General features: G+C 37.9%; 1 protein-coding gene across 4 annotated transcripts in view; it reads left to right on the top strand.

The window, feature by feature from the left end:
- Positions 1 to 19,948, top strand: part of LOC127652542 (caskin-2-like) — an 88,204-nt gene that overhangs the window by 48,318 nt on the left and 19,938 nt on the right. For all 4 annotated transcript variants that reach the window (XM_052138721.1, XM_052138720.1, XM_052138719.1 and 1 more), the window contains exons 4-7: positions 8,478 to 8,575; positions 9,604 to 9,749; positions 12,386 to 12,481; positions 15,052 to 15,182. In XM_052138721.1, the coding sequence (XP_051994681.1) occupies positions 8,478 to 8,575; positions 9,604 to 9,749; positions 12,386 to 12,481; positions 15,052 to 15,182 (471 nt within the window). The remainder of the gene's footprint in view (positions 1 to 8,477; positions 8,576 to 9,603; positions 9,750 to 12,385; positions 12,482 to 15,051; positions 15,183 to 19,948) is intronic.

Genomic DNA, 19,948 nt, shown 5'->3' with positions numbered 1-19,948 from the left:
CGTTTCCATGGCAAAAGTCCTGGAATGTGTGTGAATGAATGCCCGGGCCAGTGTGAGAGGGACTCTTTGGAGCCCTGTCCTTTGTCCAGGCAGGGCCGTGCTGCCAGGACATATCAAATCCATCCTGACGTCCTGAGAAATGAAGGCGATAGTGGAAAGGGCTCGTAACATAAGGCCCTCGCTGAGCTCTGGGAACTTTTAAGAATTGTGCAGTTTTGGGTAAATCAGCAACTGCTCAGTATTGCTGCAGGCGTCCTGCGGTGTAAAACTGTGTTTTTGTCTGTTGGGATGGAAAAGTGTAGCAGACCTGTGTAGCTAGAAAAGAACATGGTATTATTCCAATTAATTTAACTAATTCTAGCATTCAAAACATTAAAAGTATTAAGCAATTTGCCTCTTTTCACTTTTAATTGGTGCTGAACAAGTTGATAATATTCTTAAGGTTAAATAACAGCTTAAGGATATAATATACAAAGCACAATAAAAGTGTCATTAAAGTAGTCTAAGACTCGCTGTATTCCAGGTCTTTTGAAACCATATGATTGTGTGAGAAACAAACCAAAATTGAAGTTTAATTATCTTTCCCTATGCCATTTCTCTAAAATTTTATTTGCAGTTGCAGTTGAGGAGAATATCACTGAATATTGACTTAAATGACAAATAATCAGTCACTGGCAGGGGTGTTTCTAGGACTTGAGGAGGTTCGTCTCTTAGCCCGGCCCCATTTAAAAGGTGTGGCTTTAGGTGACCCCCCATCTATTTAAATAAACACGCTCTACCTTTATGTTTTTTCTGCACTCTGGCACCTTACTTACTATTAAAGTACAGTGATTCCCACAGGATTTTGTGAGACTATGGGGGGTTTACCTCTGATTCTTTGGGGGGGGGGGGTGGTATTTAAAGTATTTAACTTTAAAATTTTGTACATTTTAAAGTTAAATACTTCCATCTGGTGCACTTTAAGAGCAAAATTAAGAGGCTAGTATTGTGCTCTTGTAAACAATTTTGTGCTCTTAAAGCTGCAGTAGGCAACTTTTAAATAAATTGAATTGTGAAAAACAGCTCCCCCAATTCTTCCCCATTTACATGATGCTCTTCACCCCCAGCCAGAATTTAATTGACAGAGTCAATGCCTGCCTTGCCAAAAGCGATTGGCTAAAATTAGCTGGATTGACACTATCCGACCCACAATTTTCACTCAGAGCTAGAGTCTGTGGTGCTAACTAATCTCTCACGGGGCCTCATTTAGCTTAGACAATGTCTCTTCCTCATCTGGGGTTTAACATCTCTTAAAATATTTTTGTATGCTCGTTCTGAAAAGCAGGGTACAAACTAGGGATGTCAGTTTCAGCTTTATATCTTTTAATGTTACCTCAGACTGCTAACGATAGCTATCTAGTTAAGCCATAATCAGTGTAATGTTATGCCAATTAACCTAGTAACACTAACGTTAATTTACGTTAATCATCATGATTGTAACTGCGGCAGTAATATTATCTGTTTGCTCTTGTACACTGATGATGATAAATTGTGTGTGGAGTAGTGTATAAATGCAGTGGATACATTAAATGTTAGTTAACTTTAATTACCTCAAAGATTACCACCTCCAACCAAATAACATTAGACGGATCCAGGGTTCAAAACAGTGCTACTGTGAATGCAAACTTTAATACAGTGAAAAAGACACTATTAGCACAACATATAAATAAATATACATTTCCAACATTCTTTTGAATGTCCATGTACTAAAATAAAATATTTGATGCCATGAGTGTTTCTTCATGTACTATTACTATTATTTTGAATGGCCATGAAAAATGAAGCAATGTGATAACAAATTTACCTGGTCGCAAAATGTAGTCTGTTAATTTACCTGATGAACTTTCACCTTTTGCTGACCCTTTATGCATTGCAGAGCTTTTAAATCACTTGCGCCTTTATTAGCAACTGACACATAATTGCCAGCTCTACATGTCATACATTCTGCTTCCCACGGAACTCCTCCTGGACGAAAACACATCATAACGCAACTAAAGCCGAATCCTGGACATTTTCGCAAATTTAGAAATCCTGGCCCGATGCTTTTTTAAGTTCTGAAAAAGAGGACATGTCTGGGAAAAAGATAACGTATGGTCACCCTACATTTGGACGTCCTTGACCAGCCCAAAAGTTTAAAAACTTTAAGCTAAACATGTAGGTAACATCCATAAATCCTCACCATTACACTTCTTTTCAATAAAGTCCAAAAGGCTGCGTTGCTTTTATTCTTGACGTTTAATTTTTTCCTCCAGAGTGACACAAGCTGCCTCTCTCTAGTAGCGGAGGGGGAGGGTGTCACGTCACGTGAACTTCAAACAAAATGTAGCAATTTTATTGCGAGTAGCCTACGTTCTTCGAAGACCAGCGACACAGGCTGCATCATGAAGATTATTGCATATTCATACAGAAATATTTTTGTTGTTTTTGTTGAGCTGCACCTAAACTCGTGTTGCCTACATTTAAAATTACATTCGGGGCTACAGTCAAAACATTCAGGGCTTAAGCCTTGACCCCATTTGTTCACTTAGACCAAGATTATTTTCAAAACCACACATAAAATGTCCATGCTACCTGACAGAAATCACTGAAATAGGTGAGAATTCAAACCTTTCTCTGTGATAGCCTGAGACTTTGTCGGTTCTCACTTTTTAGCCAATCAGAAACACTCTCAGTGTGTGAAACTTTATTGCATGCTCCGGTTAGCTGACATCGGGTTGGCTGTTATATATTTAGATGGTGGAGTTTTGGAGAGAGTATGTGGTTGATAGGATGGGGAAGGTCTAATTCAGTGGCTGAAATCACTTACAGCACCTTTAAGAAATATTGCAGATGGTACTCTAGAATGCGTTGTATGTGTATAAATGTCATGTGCTGTGGATATAATGGCAGTTTAGGGTACTGAGAGGTTTATCTCAGTTCCCTTGAAGAGGGTGCATCCATCTTGGGTCCTGTCTACAGGGAAGAAGAGAGATGAAAGATTCCTTGAATCCTTTGGAAAGGGTCACTGCTACAACCACCCATCTCTCCTCACAGCCCTCTCTGTTTTCCTAGAGAACTTCTAACACAAATGAAAGAGTGTTAGGAAGCTGGAGGAGAAGAGTAGACTTTTCTGTTCAGGGTAAAGAGAGCTCTTTCTCTACACAGTTTTCTTTCAGCATTTTTATTCCCATGCAGGGCTCTCAGGTCCCGCCAACAGCAGGTCAGGTAGAGGTATGAAGAAAGACTGCATAGAGGAGCGATTGTGCCACCTACCCCAGAGTCCTACACCTCATAACCAAGCCTCAAATTCCACACTTGGTAGGTGTGACACCCTCGTCCAAAACCTTTTTGTTTTGAACCTACTAGAGAGAAGGACTTCTAACTGATGAGAGTTCACAGCGGAGGGGGCCACTTGATGTGATGCAGCAGAAATAGATTTGACAGAATGTCTTGTCGTTCATCACTTGTCACTGTCATGGCAATTTAGGACAAAAACTCTGATCAACATGGAAATTATACCTTTTGTCCTGTGTCATGTTGTGTCTGGATAGGTCGTGGTGTAACACAGCCAGATTCAGAGTTAAATTTAAGAGGTTATGCCCATTGCTTTGTTCCAATGAGCCCCCGGCACTCTGCATTTCCTGTCTTAACCTGCCCTCTTGTTGCAGTGCCAATTAATGTTCTCCCACTTTGAAGGTATTTGGCTAGGAACTAATGCACTAGTAACCACTGATCTTTAGTCCACTAGATATCCAAAAAAGTATTCAACTAGTCAATGTTTAACTTATGTGACTCACCACAAGTCTTGCAGCAACAACAGTCTGATGGCCAGCTGGAGACCGTCCTGTAGTGCTGATATGAAAATTAAAGCTTATGGAACTCCATTGATGCTGCTTGCATTTGTCATGGATGGTGCAAAATGGAGTGATTAGTTGACTAGTCAGTACAACTTCTTGTAGAAATTGTGTTATGCTGCATTGCCTCTTACGAATTCTACTTGAATCGAATCTTTGTTCATTGCACTGATTGACACCCGTGGAGTATTTCTGTGACTTTCACGTAAAGTCTTATTGAAGAACATATTAAAGGTGCAGGGCAGGCCCCATGGAGGAACCTGGGATCAAGTCTGAGGCACAATGGTAATGCTTCTTGCAGGGTTAGACTTCTAGACTTTACTTTTAGACATCATGACACAGTCTCTTCATTATCCACCTAAAGATATGAATGTGAACTGGATTTTTCCTCATAACTTTCCAACATCCATGACTCTCAATATGTTTTTCAAGAGTGTCAAGAATGTCCACACTTGCACGTCAAGCGGCTTACATCTGAGCGTGTCCATCAAGATTGGCAAACTCTGTGTCCTGTGTGATTCAACACAGTGTGAGAGTTTGACACCAGCTTGTGATCCGAGGATAGTGAAGACCCTGGAAAGATCCTGCTCTTCAAATTCACATTGGCAAAATGTTTGCCCTCAGTCTGAGTCTCAATGTGTACATGGAAATAATCAACTTTTGCCTTCCTATTTATACAGTCTGATCCATTTCCGCTCTACTTCTGCATGTTGTCTCATATGTGGAGACAGATTTCACTTCTAATAGATAGCTCTGGGAAGCCATGGGTTCAGGAAATTAACTGTTTTTTTTGTTTTGTTTTTTGTTTGAGTAACCCCATCTGGTTTCATTTTGAGTGAAAGCTTCTGACTCTCTGACTTGTTCCCTTTTGATAAGATGATTCAGGCATGTTGTGGGTTTAAATGCAGGAATGGACAATTTTTTCAGATTTGTGTTACAGACATGTAGATTTGGGATGCACCTATACAAAAAATTAGCAAAATACAAAAGTCGATATATGATATATTGTCACTTACCATGTTTTTTCATCAGATTGCTGTTTTACTTTGGAATATTGCTTTAACATTCTGCAAAGAGATACAAAATCTTTTTTTTACTGTTCTAACAATATAGTGTTTCCATTGAACTTGATTTGATTTGAACACGTGACAGGACAAAATTCTAAAGAGAACCACTATGAAAGATAAATAAAAGATACAAAAAATGAAATATGACAACATGTCGATTGATATGAAAAAAGGTTATTTTGTACTTCTAAAAAATGTATGCACTTATGTTTTTGCTTTACAAAGCAACACAACTCACATTTTACATGTACAGGTATGTACTCAATAATAGAACATCACAAATTCATACTATACATGTGTTGGGGAATTTCTCGGAAATGTCAACCAAATCATGGTAAACTAAAAGGTTTAAACCAAAGGAACAAAACCCCCTTTTAAATAGTATAATGGACAATGGGAATGCTGTCCAGACCGCTAGAGGGTGCCGCTTGCTCACATAGAACTGACTGAAGTTTTAAAAGCAGACTATATTTTAATATGCAGCCTTTTAGTGACCACACAAGGCAATTTCTAAGGAGTTTGTTCTAAGGAGTGCCAACAAGGGTTACATAATACAATATTACATGTTCTAAGGAGTGCCAACATGGTTCTTACATATTATGGCTATTATTCTTTCTGGATTGTGTATTTGAAATCATAGAATAATTATTAATAGACCATTGGTTTTTCATATCTGTATTTTCATGCTTCTAACCGATATGCTGATGTTTTAAATTTGGTCAATATTTGAAAAATCGGCAGCCGATAGATACATCGATGCATCACTAATCTAGACATTTAAGACTTGTTTCTTGCCCAAGAAAATGGGTGAATTCCAGATGCCATTTTTGCTTACCTTGAAGGGAACTATGGGATGGGGATGCCAGTTGAGTCGTTCCCAACAAAAGTAAGAAAATGAATCTTTTAACCACAAGATTATTAGGGAAGGGTGCATAAATACAGGTACACCATGCGTAGATAACGCATAAGGGCTCTGCCATTCAGTGTGAGTAGGGCGCAGGGATAATCCGTTTAATTGATTTACCCAGTGGGTCTGTTCTAAAAACATAGTAAGCTGAATATGTTACACCAAACTATTGAAATCAGTTGTGAGTCAAGTCTCCTGTGCACTTCATGTGAGGAAAGCTATTTAAATGATATTTAAACAAGGCGCCGCTCATTTGCAGACTGAAGGCTTCTGGTAGGGACGTAGCTCTGCAGGAATGATTTTAGGTAAGCTGGATTCGGGCCAGTGACTGTTCTGTATGCCAGAATCAAAGCCTTAAACTTGATACATGCAGCAACCGGCAGCCACTGTTGAGACGAGCAGTGGTGTAACGTGCTCTCATTGGTTCATTGAAGACCAGACGTGCTGCTGCAGTCTGTATAATTTGCAGAGGTCTAATTTTACATGCAGGAAGGCCAGCAAAGAGAGCATTACAGTAATCCAGTCTAGATATGATAAGTGACTGTACAAGGAGTTGCGTGGCATGTTCAGAGAGGAAGGGTCATATTTTCCTGATGTTGTAGAGTGTAAATGACCGTGCTGTCTTTAAGATGCAGTTGGTGAAATGGTGTTGGTTGTCGTTGGTCACCCCTAAATTTCTGACTGTTTTGGATGGTTTTATTGTAGATGAACCCAGCTAAAAAATTATGTTGTGTTCAACAGCAGGGTTGGCTGGAAAGATGAGGAGCTCTGTTTTTGCTAGGTTGAGTTGCAAGTGGTATTCCTTCATCCAGATGAGATGTCAAGCAGGCCAAGGTTTGAGTCGTCACCGTTTTGTCCTTGGGCTGAAAAGACAAGTAGAGCAGTATGTCATTGGAGCAGCAATGGTAAGAGAACCCATGTGCTTGAATGACTGGTCCCAGTGATGTAGTGTATATAGAGAAGAGAAGTGGTCCAAGCACTGATCCTGAAGGTACCCCAGTAAGTAGCTGATGTGACTTGAATACTTCACCTCTCCAGGCTACATTAAAAGACCTACCTGAGAAATACGATTTGAACCAGCTAAGCACAGTTCCTGTGATGCCCAGAGTAGAGAGGGTGAACAGGAGATTTTAAACACTGTTAGTCAATTGTTTATAAGCCTTTTCCACCACCTTAGAATTGGCAAAATCCAATCTACCTCTACTGGCGATGTCGGTAGTAAACAGCAAGTCAGCTCACTAGGTTTTGGAACAGAGCCTACCTCTTAAGTATTAAAGAGTAGAAACTCAGTTTTCTCAATTTCATCTCACTGCTTTAATGCAGTCTGAAAAACCCTCAAAGCTTTAGAAATGAACTCTAATCTGTGACATTAAGCGTCAATAACTTGGTGTTGCACTTGTGCCACAGTACTCCAGACTCAAGCTTCATAATACCAGCGATACCACAGTGTTTTTCAAGGGACAAGATATTGGGGGGAATATCAAGTAATTCAGCCTCTGGTACACGGCTTATTCCAAAAGCACCACAGTATTGTTTTACATGCCCTGTCTGTTTTGGCTCCTCCTTTATGGGACCACTTGTGTTTCAAGTGACATCTTCCCCCTACTAAAGTGATGTGTTTGCAGTAATTGCTGTGGGCCACTCTGTCTGTGATGACTTCACAAAGAGTAGGATATGTATGAAGATTTATGCCTGGGATGTCTGAAACACTTGAGGGGAGGGGTAGTTGAAGGCCTGTTACTCATCTTTGAGAGGTCTTGCTTTAATTTTGGCATGTCCTAACAAAAGACATCCTCCCCAGACAAGAAGCATTTTAATTTGTCATACTTCTGTAAACTTCTGAACATATGAGGGCATCTTTGCCCAGGGCACTTTTTTTTTTTTGCCTGAGCTTGTTCTGGATTGAAAATATCTCCCCTTTCAGCACTCTGATTTAGTTTTGCATAATGAAACCTTTAAAATTGTAAACTTCAGTCTTTTATTGTGCCACAATATGGGGCAGATTTACAAGGCATTGGTTTTTTGGCAACCTCACATGTATTGGAGTTTTTTATTTTTCCATTCTCTTTACGACCACACACGGCCTTAAGTAGGGACTGATTAAAGTGTAATTATGTGCTCTGGTATCACAATAAACTGATGGAAATTGATTAAAGTGGCTTCTTTATTATTTGGCTTTGCCTGCATTATTCCCAGAAACACTGTTTAGAATTTCTTAAATTGTATCACATTTACCTCTGCACTCGGCCAAATTAGTTGCTTAGAAGACCTGGCTGGAGTCACTCAGCACCCCTTGGATTCGAACACATGACTCCAGGGTTTGTAGTCATCGTCTTTACCCAATGAGCTACCCAGACCCCCATCCCCCTTTTTTAATAGCCAATCAGTTTTAGGGATATCACAGAAATGAACCATGATTTTCTACTTGCTGGTTGGTATTTGATTGGACAAAAATCTTTGTTGTGCGACACGAGTCATCAATATTTTTGGTCCTTTTAAAAAAAAGACAAACTGTAAATTGTAAATGCATAAGTCTGTTAAAAGTTTGTCAACTTTTAGAAGTACATGACCATATAAATGGCCCCAGGAATTAACTTGAACTAAAAGCCAAAGTCTGTTTTCCCCCCTCAGGTTTTCAGCGCTACATCATGCTGCTCTCACAGGCACTACAGAGTTGCTCTCTCTCCTGTTGGAGGCTCAGGCCATCGTTGACATCAAGGACAGTAACGGTTAGAAAATAGCCATCTCATTTACTCATCTGCCTTTTGTAAAACTCTAAATGTTTGTGAATTTGAAGTTAAATTATCTTCTAAAGGTTGACCGATTGGTGTTTTAGCTGATTATCTTAAATAAAGAAATCCTAAATCTGAATTTCCAAGTTTAAATAAAAAAATTCATATTTTGAAATGTAAACAAAATTGCTGACTAAATGCTAACTACTGTAAAATTGCTAAATACATTTATTTTGCACAATTACTCTAAAATTCACCTAAAATTATTTGAAGACAGAAAATGCGAGGGACTGACCACTTGTTACTCCCTAATGCAGCTGTAGGAATGACAGGCACGTCTTAAAGGAATATTCCGGGTTCAATACAAGTTAAGCTCAGACTACAATATTTGTGGCATAATGTTGATTACCACAAAAAATAAAAAATAAAAATTACCATAATTGTAAAAATGATTTTAGTGTGATAGTCACTTACTATCCTTTTCTGTGTAAATTTAAAGCTAATTTTACAACTTCGTTACCATGACGATGTTATGTCAACAAACCCTAAGATGACTGTAATAATGACAATATAACAACATTAAATCTCAAATAATACACAAGTTTTATTAGAAGAATTAATGCAAGTGCTTTTATAAAAATATAAGCTTTACATTTAGGTGTTTAAAACCTAGGACGGATAAAAGAAAAGGACTTTTCGACTCATCCGTCCTTTAAAGAAAAGGACGGATGAGTCGAAACAAATTTTTGTGCTTATCAACATAATGCCACAAATGCTGTCGATTGAACTTAACTTTTATTGAACCCGGAATGTTCCTTTAAAGTTAAAAGAGCTAATCACCTTCAGAACATACAAGTGCATTAGCTGACCCAGCCTGAAAAAATAGTTTTTGCATGATTTGAGCTAAAGAAGCACAATTTATTATACTGGAATTGTTAGATTTAATTGCTGATTTTTTAAAACATGTTATTGAAACATAATCTTGACCAACAGTTTTGAAGATTTTGGTCTTTTTTGCTCTGCAGGCATGCGGCCGCTGCATTACGCAGCATGGCAGGGTAAAGCCGACTCAGTACTCATGCTGCTGCGAACAGGTGCTGCTGTTAACGGCACGTCTCACGATGGGCAGATTCCACTGCACTTGGCTGCTCAGTATGGACACTATGACGTGGTGAGTATACATTACACAAAATGATTATCCACCAAACTCTGATGCTTCAGAACAGATTGCAGTAAACAAATAGATCACAAACATGCTTACAAAGATCAGAGCGGTTTAGAGTTGTGATGGGGATTGAGTGAGGTGTTGAGGACACAGGGATTTGAGGATCAGTAATGTAAATGTAAGAAGATAAGGTTTTATGGAATTAGAGCCACATATGTTTCCTTTCTAAAATACATAACATACTTTATATAGTATATGTGGGTCATTCTGACAGTTTCACCATTAAGGGATCAATGATGTGAAATTTCATTGGTGATTAACTTAGGATATTTACAGCATTGCATATTTATGAAAGTCTGGTATACCCTTTTATAGAAATACTTCAAATACAACACAAGCATATTCTTTTTTTTCTCTTTCTTTTTTTAAGTTCAAAACATTTTGCATAACAGGAATGACCCATGTTCAAACCACACACACGCACATATAAAGAGATGAAGGCTGTATTGGAACAGGATGGCATGTGTTGTGTGGATTAGAGTGCATGTTGGGTTATTTTTGCCAATGTGTTTGTCTTTAATTTTCACAAAGGATTATACAGACTACCAAACGCAGTCTGCTCTATTAGCAGAGATTCAGGGCTTTGTGTGTAGAGGATGTTTTAGTAGAATGGAGGGCATCACTGTACTATTGCCTATACTTAGGTTTAGGGATTTAAACAAACCATTCAATATTAAACTTCGACCTGCTTCATTTGCACTACAGACATGAATTATAACTCCAATCATGCAGCCTTTACAGGTGAAGTGTGCTGTTACCTTTTCTAACGGTTTGACTTAAACACCATAGCAACACTGCAACAGAATACACGGGTAAGCACTCACATGATTTTAATGAAATGTAAAAAATCTATTGTGTTTAGGGATTGCAGTTGAGATGATATCATTCTTCTTTGAACAGAGTTTTCATTGAGGTCCATTGAGGTTTTGTGGTCTGATTCACTCTTGGGGCTGTGATTAAAATGAAAAGACTACAGATAAAATAGCATGAATGGTTGGGTAAATATTAGAGGGACAGTATTGTTGGATCAGCACCTGGAAACATATAACATCATGTGGCTGAAATGCCAAGAAATATGATATCAGCCTTATGACATTAACCAGACATGTTGTTTCTGTGTACAGTATATGTGTGTAAATCAGGGCTGAGCGGTATGACGATTAACACTAGCTGAGTTTTCATCATATTTCCAAATATTTTTGGGCATTTCTAAATACAACCCCAAATCCGATAAATTTGGGACAGTATGAAAAATGCTAATAAAAACCAAAAGGGATGATTTGTAAATGATATTCACCCTTTGCTATATTGACAGCACTACAACTACACATTATATGATGTTTTTCCTTGTGAATTTCAATGTTTTTTGAAAATGTACAGTCATTTCAAATCAGAGGATTGCAACTCGCTACAAAAACGTTGGGTCAGTTGAGTGTTTTCCACTGTGTAACATCACCATTTCTTCTAATAACACTTAATAAGCATTTGTGCACTGAAGACACAAGTTTAAGTTTAGAAAGTGGAATTTTCCCCCATTCATCCATTATGTAAGAATTTAGCTGCTTAATTGTATGGGGTCTTCGTTGCCGTATGGTGTGCCACACATTCTCAATTGGAGATGGTCAGGACTGCAGGCAGGCCAATATAGCACCCCCACTCTGCTCACACAACCATGCACTTGTGATCCGGGCAGTATTTGGTTTGAAGTACGCCCCTGACCCATACAAACACTGGCTTTTTGACCTGATGCTGATAACAGCTTGGATGGCCCTTGTCCTCTTTGGCCCGGATAGCACAACAGCTTTGTTTTTCAAAAGCTTTTTGAAATGTGGACTCTTCAGACTAAAAAACACAGTTCCACTGATCTACTTCTAAGATGAGACCGAGCCAAGAGAAGTCGGCAGCGCTTCTGGACAGTGATGATGTATGGCTTCTGCTTTGCATAGTAAAGTCTTAACTTGCATCTGTGAATGCAGCAGCAAGTGGCATTGACTAAACAAAGATTTACTTAAGTTGTCCCAAGCACATGTTCATGATATCCATTACAGATGAATGATGATTTATAAGTCAGTGACGTCTGAGGGGTCAGAGATCACGCAGATTCTGAAGTGGTTTTCATCTTGCCCTTTACGCACAGAGATTTGACCAGATTCCTTGACTCTTTTAACTGTAATGTGCACTGTAGCGGGTGAAATGCCCCAAATCCTTCCAATTTGTCTTTGGGGAACATTGTTCTCAGAGTGCTGGATTATTTGCTGAAGCATCTGTTGGCAAATTGACAAATCTCGAATGATCTTTGCTCTTTAAGGACTTGGCTGTTTTTGGAGGCTCCTTATATACCATGACATGATTGGCTCACCTGTTGAACATCTCCTGTTTCACATCGCCTTGTTATTTCAACTCATCAAATTTTTATTAGTCTTAAATTGTGTGTATCAGTGAGGGATCAGGGAAAATCAGCATGTTTTATAATTTTTTTGTGTCTTTTATGATGTTTTGTGCACATCACATACCACATACAAAAAAACAAGCCAGTACATCCAAAATGTAATTCTCTCCCTCTGTCTGTCTCTGTTTGTTAGTCTGAGATGTTGTTACAGCACCAGTCGAACCCGTGCATGCTGAATAAGGCTAAGAAGACTCCTCTGGATCTGGCCTGTGAGTTTGGCCGGGTGAAGGTCAGTGTTCTTGTATCTGTAGGGACTGATCATGAATGATTACACTCATTCATTTTTAACTCATTCATTTATTACATCACTGTCACCATGGTTACCATCTAATTTGTTAATAAAGATGTATGGGTGAATCTAATGAAAACATGTCAAGGCTACTTACCCCCCAAAGAACTGAAGCAGTTAATTTATTATGGTATGTGTTCAGTAAAGACATGAAAGATTATAATTGTTTGTGTGTTATTAGTATAAGCACATTGTGTTAATTCTACAGGGTTAATAGACTCTTCTGTCTAATTTTTTTCTTCTGTCTGTCTTTGTGTTATTCATTTAACTCTGAGAGTGACTGAAAGCTCAGATTTCAATAGTTGTATTTTTTGAGTGTATTTTCACACACACACACACACACACACACACACACACACACACACACACACACACATACACACTGTGGTATGTGATTTCAGTTTAGCTGTGTATTTTTAGTGCCTCTGACTGTGTGTTTATGTTTGTATGTGTGGTCGGGGTCCAAAATTAACACTCGCTAAGCACCAAACTCAAGTTAAAATTGATGTACTACAACTCACCAGATGGGTGGTAACTTGATAAAGAACTGCATCATAATGCTTGAGTTAAATTGTGTTATAAGAATAATGTGTCTTGCTGATATAAGGGACATGAGTGACTCAAATCAAGCTGCCTACTAAAGAAATGTATGTTGACAAACATGAAAGACAAAACCCTTGTATTTGTAATTACAGAAATAATGCAAAATACAGCTTTATGGGCAGTAAAAACATTTATTTCTGGTAAATTTACTCAGTTCACTACATCATGTCTTTCTGTCTTATTCTCACACTGTTCGTCCTGTCGTTTTCCCTACTATCTAATTGAGTTTGTGGTGCAGATGTTTTTGGGTGTTAATGGTCAATGGTACACTTTAGTATGACCTCTTCCTCACCTGTCAGACTCCTGAGAGCCAATATTCAACTTCCCAGAAACTGGTGTGTGCGTGTGAGCGTGCGTGCGTGTATGCGTGTGCGTGTATGCGTGTATGCATGTGCGTGTATGCGTGTGTGTGCGAGTGTGTGTGTGTATGCATGTGTGTGCGTGTGTGTTTGTGTGTGTGTTTGTGGGTATGTGTGTGTATGCGCGCGTGTTTGTGTGTTTTTGTGGTTGTATGTGTGTGTGTGCGCGTGTGTGTGCACGTGTGTGTGTGTATGCGTGTGTGTGTTTGTATGCATGTGTGTGCACGCGTGTGTGTGTGTGTGTGCACATGTGTGTGCACATGTGTGTGTGTGTGCACGTGTGTGTGTGTGCTTTTTTCATTTCCATCTACACACTTATGTCACATGCTCTTTCTCTCAGTTCAGTTCAATTCAGCTTTGTGATATCAAAAGTGTTTTCAGTAAAGCTGTGTACACTGTGCCTCATTCACGAAACATGAGCAGAACACATTTCTGTGTAAAACGTTCGTAAAACTATTGCATTGAACTGAATGTGACAATTTACATTAAAATGGTTTTACGAAGGATTTAAAAGAAAATCGTTCTGCTCGTGTTTCATGAATGCAGCTCAAAGAGAGTAGAGAAAAAATATGAGTAAATAGTGAAAATAGAAAATAAATAAATAAATAAATGAAATGGACTAAAACAACTGTTCAGAATAATCTGCTGTAATATTATCAAAGTAAAAATTTGCTAGATTAATTTATTCTGCAATCAAAAGTGTCCAACAATAGTGGAATTACTGACATTAAAGGAATATTCTGGGTTCAATATAAATGAAGATTTTGTGCGGCAGCATTTGAGACATAACGTTGATTACCACAAAAATTCATAATGACTTAAAAAAAAAAAAAAAAGTTCCAGTGAGGATTATTTGGGAACAATCCATTAAACATTCAAATACTCACTGTATCAAACGTATAGCCACAAAGCATAAACAATTTATGTGATAACATGATTTTAGTGTGAAAAAAATCCCTTACTAACTTTTCTGTGTAAAGTTATAGCCAATTTTACAACTTCGTTGTACAATGTAATATCAACAAACCTTGAGCTTTACAGCTCAAATAATACACAAGTTTTAACAGAATTAACGCAAGTGCTTTTATAAAAATTATAAGCTTCACTTTTCTGTCCTTTTAAGCCCTAAAAAATTGGCCCCATTCACGTCCATTGTAAGTGCCTCACTGTAACCTCCACTTTAACTTTTTAAAAGATAATGTGGGACGAGTTGAAATATTTTTTTGTTGTAATCGATATTATTCCACAAATGCTGTCGATTGAGCTTAACTTGTATTAAACCTGGAATATTCCTTTAAGCAAATAGTATTCAGCTGGTCATGTGATCCTAAAATGGCAACCCCCATGATGGACAACCTGCTCCTTGTATAATGCTACTGATATCACTGGAGTCTTTATCTCATGAGGGTGTGCATAATTGAAATTTGATAACTTTATTTCTATTGGTGTAGAACTTTGAAATGGGGAAAAAGATTATAATTTCACATTTAAGAAAAATAAGTTTTAATATGCTAATAATAGCACTCTCTCTGTCTTTATCTTGTGTAGGTGGCTCAGTTGTTGTTGAACAGTAATATGGTTGCGTCTCTGTTAGAGGGCGATAGGAAAGATGGGTCTGACTTGAACTGTAACACTCCTCTACACCTCGCCGCACGCAACGGACACAAGGATGTCATCAGGTAAGCTCTTATTGGCTGTTTTATACTTGGTTTGATTCCACCTTCCTCCCCTGCACCTGCAGATCTATTGTCTAATTGTTCTTTTTGGTCCGAACTGCTGTACATCTGTGTCATTTCAATCAATGAAGAAATAGTCCCTTTAGACTTACTACTAAACCATGCACAGACCCACATTTACATATGTCTAACATGAATGCGTTGCAAGAGATGTGAAGACTGCAAACTGCTTTATGATGTCAGTTTATTTGAAGAGAATTGGCAATGAGAAATGGGTTACTCTGTAATAAGTGTGACTAATGTATCAATAGCAGTTCATCAATAGTAGTTCACCTCCACAATTTTGGACGGATTGCTTTCATACTGACTATGAACCGCACTGTGCACACCCGAGTTCAGAAAACCACTTTCACAACAACCAAATGCAACAAACTCTGATGTTAAACAGACTCGGGTCTGCACTAAAAGCTTTAGTGTTAAAGTGCCCTTAAAGTCCTGGAGTGCGAGTTTATGTATGTGTAACACATCTGTATCATCAGTCTCAGCTGTGTCAGACTTTACTGTGTCTCTGGAGATCCGAATGTGTGTCTGAGCGCTTCTCATGGGGACTAAGGGCAGCTCTCTGCTGTGTGTTTAATGTGTCACAGCTGAATTTCTCCAGCTGAAGTGTTAAAGGAGTTTTATTCATACCATTCCAGATGTGCATGACTTTCTTCTGCTGAACACAAATGAGGATTTTTAGAAGAATATCCCTGCTCTGTAGGTCCATACAATGCAAGTGAATGGTGACCAGAACTTTGAAGTTCCAGAAAGCACATAAAGGCAGCATAGAAGTAATTCATAAGACTCCAGTGGTTTAATCCATGTCTTCAGAAGCGATATGATAGCTGTGTGTGAGATACAGATCAATATTTATGTCATTTTTTTACTATAAATCTCAACTTTCACTTTCTTCTTCTTTTGTTTTTGGCGATTCACATTCTTCACACCCAAAAATGAAAATTTGTCATTATTTATTCACAAGGAAAATGGTTCTGACCGTATATTATTTTCTTTCTTCCGTGAAACACAAAATGTGGTGTTTTGGAGAATGTTTGAGCTGCTCTTACCATACACTATACAACAAAAGTGAATAGAGACTGACGCTATTGAGCACTATATAAGACAAAAAACACCATAAATGTAGTCTATACATATATACAACCTGTGTGCTATATTTAAGGTCTGCTGAAGTCATAAATAGCTTTGTATGAGGAACAGATTGAAATTTAAATGTGATATCAGTAATCTTTAAAAAAAATTAAATAATTATGTAAAACATATAAAACTAGAGTCTACAACTCTTAAGTCATTTTTGTTTTCCACAGTAATAAAAAAATGTCATACCGGTTTGGAACAGCCTGAGGGTGAGTATATGATAACAATTTGTATTTCTGGGTGTATATCCCTTTAAATATGGTATCCGACTGTAGTTGAGTAGATATTTGTGTAGATACCCAGTGTACCATCATGACAGACTGATCTTGGTGCCAACAGACAGTCAGTGCCCTGTCTGTCTCTGTGACTCAAGGTCCTGAGGGAGAGGAGTGGTTCATTCTCTACACATGTCTGATCACCTCAAATTGTTGATTGTGTTTGTCTGTGGATTTATTAAACACTGCTGTTACTCACTTCCTCTATGACAGACAGCTCTTCCTTTATCACCCCGATCCCTGATAATCATTGTGCTTTTATCAGAGATATAGTGCGGTGAATCTTACCAGCCTTGTCAAGCACATGCCCAGGTCATGTTTCATCCTAAAATCTAAATGAAAAAAGACAAATGATGTTTTGCATTAAGAAAATGAGGCCTTAGGGGCCTGGGTAGCTCAGTGAGTATTAACGCTGACTACCACACTTGGAGTCGCGAGTTTGAATCCAGAGTGTGCTGAGTGACTCCAGCCGGGTCTCCCAAGCAACCAAATTGCTAGGTAGGGTAGAGTCACATGGGGTAACCTCCTCGTGGTCGCTATAATGTGTGGTTCTCGCTCACGGTAGGGCTTGTGGTGAGTTGTGCATGGATGCTGCGGAGAATAGCGTGAAGCCTCCGCACATGCTTAGTCTCCACGGTAACAAGCTCAACAAGTCACGTGATAAGATGTGCGGATTGACGGTCTTAGACGCGGAGGCAACTGAGATTCGTCCTCCGCCACCCGAATTGAGGCGATTCACTACACCAAAGGGAGGACTTAGAGAGAATTGGGAATTGGGCATTCCAAATTACGGAGAAAAAGGGAGGAAAATTAAAAAAAAGAAAAGGAAGCCTTTTTTTAAGAGCATAAAAATAGGACATCCCTCTATTAAGTCCTCATTACCATAGTGGGAAAGAAAATCTAAATTTCTTCTTTTCAATTGTGATGTTTTCTTATATCATGGTAGTATTTTGCCTGTTTTGTATGCTAATGTAAAAAACAAAAATCATTATATTACAGTAAAATAATACAGTAAAACAGTAATGAGATTGTAATAAGAATCACCATTGAGAATAATGGAAATTACAATTAAACACATTAGTAAACATTTATGAGAAATTAGGGGAAAATTTGCTTAATTGTCATGGAATGGCAATTTTGTGGAATTTTAAAATTGTGTCATAAGTAATGCTGTCAGTTAATACAAATTTGTAATAGCAATTAATTGCATACGTTTTTGTAATTAATCGAGATTAAATGTCAGATTTTAAAAGTGCTGAAATTTGACTCTATATATATATATTTATTTTCCTGTCAAAATGCATTTAATTCCTTCTTAGGAAAGAATACTAAACATTATGTAACAATATTTATAGCTATTAATAGTTAATAATTATTTATTAACTTTTTCCAAACAAAGCTTTCTACAGTATGAAGATAGAAATGCACTAAATTCAAGTAACATTAAACGTTTCCCAAAGTCTAAGTGGGAGTTTTACTAATTGAAAGTACTTAGCGACCACAGGTTGAATATTCATTGCAATGGCCATTAAATCTTTTAAACTCTCATCATCCACAGACTGTGGCTATCCGCTTTGCTACTGCAATATGATATATATGCGTGCATGATTCGCGTAAGGGAACTAGCTAGGGATGGGCATTCATCAATAATTTGGTATTCGAATATTTAAGCTCATAAAATTTTTTATTCTCGAATATTCTATTATTTAATTGAAGGTAATTAATGAGAAAGAGACATTGTAAAATATTTTTTTAGTCAAAAGCAAGCTTCTAATTACATCCAAAACAAGCTTATATTACATCCTGTGTTTTTTTTGTTGAAAACATTTAAACAAGCAATGCGTGAAAGCAAAAAGTACAGAATGAAAGCATTTAAGCTCATGCAAAGTGAAGAAAAATAAACCGCTAATAAAGTAGACTGGCACATTTCACATGCAGGAAGACTATTAAACACTCGCATACAATAGATATGTTTATATTGTATCTCTTTCTCACAGCTTTCTCACAGTAAGCCACATTCTTGCAATAACCTGCTTTTTGGTGTCCATCTAAATGTACTGACAGAACGGTTAGCTCATCAAATGTCATCCACGTTTTGGATGTTCGTTTACACGAAAACGGCGTTTTGGGAAAACGGGTTTCAAAGTCCACGTTTATGAAACGATGCCGTTATCGTCTCCTTGTAAGCATACAAAAACGTGTATTACGTGTTCAGTCTATAGGCATGAACTTAGTCCTTACCTCCAGGGTGAACAGACCAACATGAGTTCACCAGTTGGGGTCCTTAAAAAGGTGGTGTGCTTTATAGTCCAAGGTCACTTGTAGTAATAAAGCAACCTCATCGTCCGTCCAGACAAAATTGCTCAATGCTTTTGCCATCTTCATTGTTTGTATTCAACGCTCTGTGGACAAATGCGTATGTGCGCAGGCGTGTAGGGTTCCTTTACAAAGTGACATCGGCAAATATTGTCCTGGCATGCATAATACAGCGTTTTTAGTCATTTTCGTGGATCCGTGTGTACGGGGATCGTTTTACAATGATGAGTTTTGTGGTGTGTGCTTCAGTGTAATGACTCATTGGAAAGGTTACTTTCTACTCTGATCAGTTTTTATGTGGGTTTATGCTTTATTAACGGTAATAGTGTTAATTACTATTAAGAAACATTATTAATCACATGCGTAATACGTTTAACTTGATAGCTCTAGTCATAAGTAATAACATTCATAATTCATGTTTCCATCCAAGTTTATGTGCAAAATTTAAATATCGAATTACGATATAATAAAGCAGCATTTCCGTTCATCTGCAATGTGTGTTTTTGTTTCATCAGACCAGAGGACATTTCTCCAAAAGTAAGATCTTTGTCCCCATGTACACTGGCTTTTTTTTTATGGTGGTTTTAGAGCAGTGGCTTCCTTTCAGGTTATGTTGATATAAGACTCGCTTTCCTGTGGATATAGATACTTGTCTACCTGTTTCCTCCAGCATCTTCACAAGGTCCTTTGCTGTTGCTCTGGGATTGATTTGCACTTTTTGCCCCAAACTACATTCATCTCTAGGAGACCCACTGGAATTGTGATATAGTCAATTAAAATTGAAACAATCTGTCTGTAAACAATTGTTGTTACTTGTGTCATGTCTACATAAAGGTAATCACATTTTCAATAATTTCACATGTTATTGTTCAGAAAAACAAGTGGTGAAAGTTGGCTTTTTATCAAATGTGTTCTGCCTGTGTTCAGAGATTTAATGCTAATAAAAGTCTTATAAGCTCCTAATCATTTCTCGTACTGCTT

This window comes from Xyrauchen texanus, chromosome 12 (assembly GCF_025860055.1).
Source record: "Xyrauchen texanus isolate HMW12.3.18 chromosome 12, RBS_HiC_50CHRs, whole genome shotgun sequence".
Taxonomy (NCBI): domain Eukaryota; kingdom Metazoa; phylum Chordata; class Actinopteri; order Cypriniformes; family Catostomidae; genus Xyrauchen; species Xyrauchen texanus.
The sequence above is the reverse complement of the archived record's forward strand: the minus strand, read 5'-3'. Positions and strand labels throughout refer to the sequence as shown.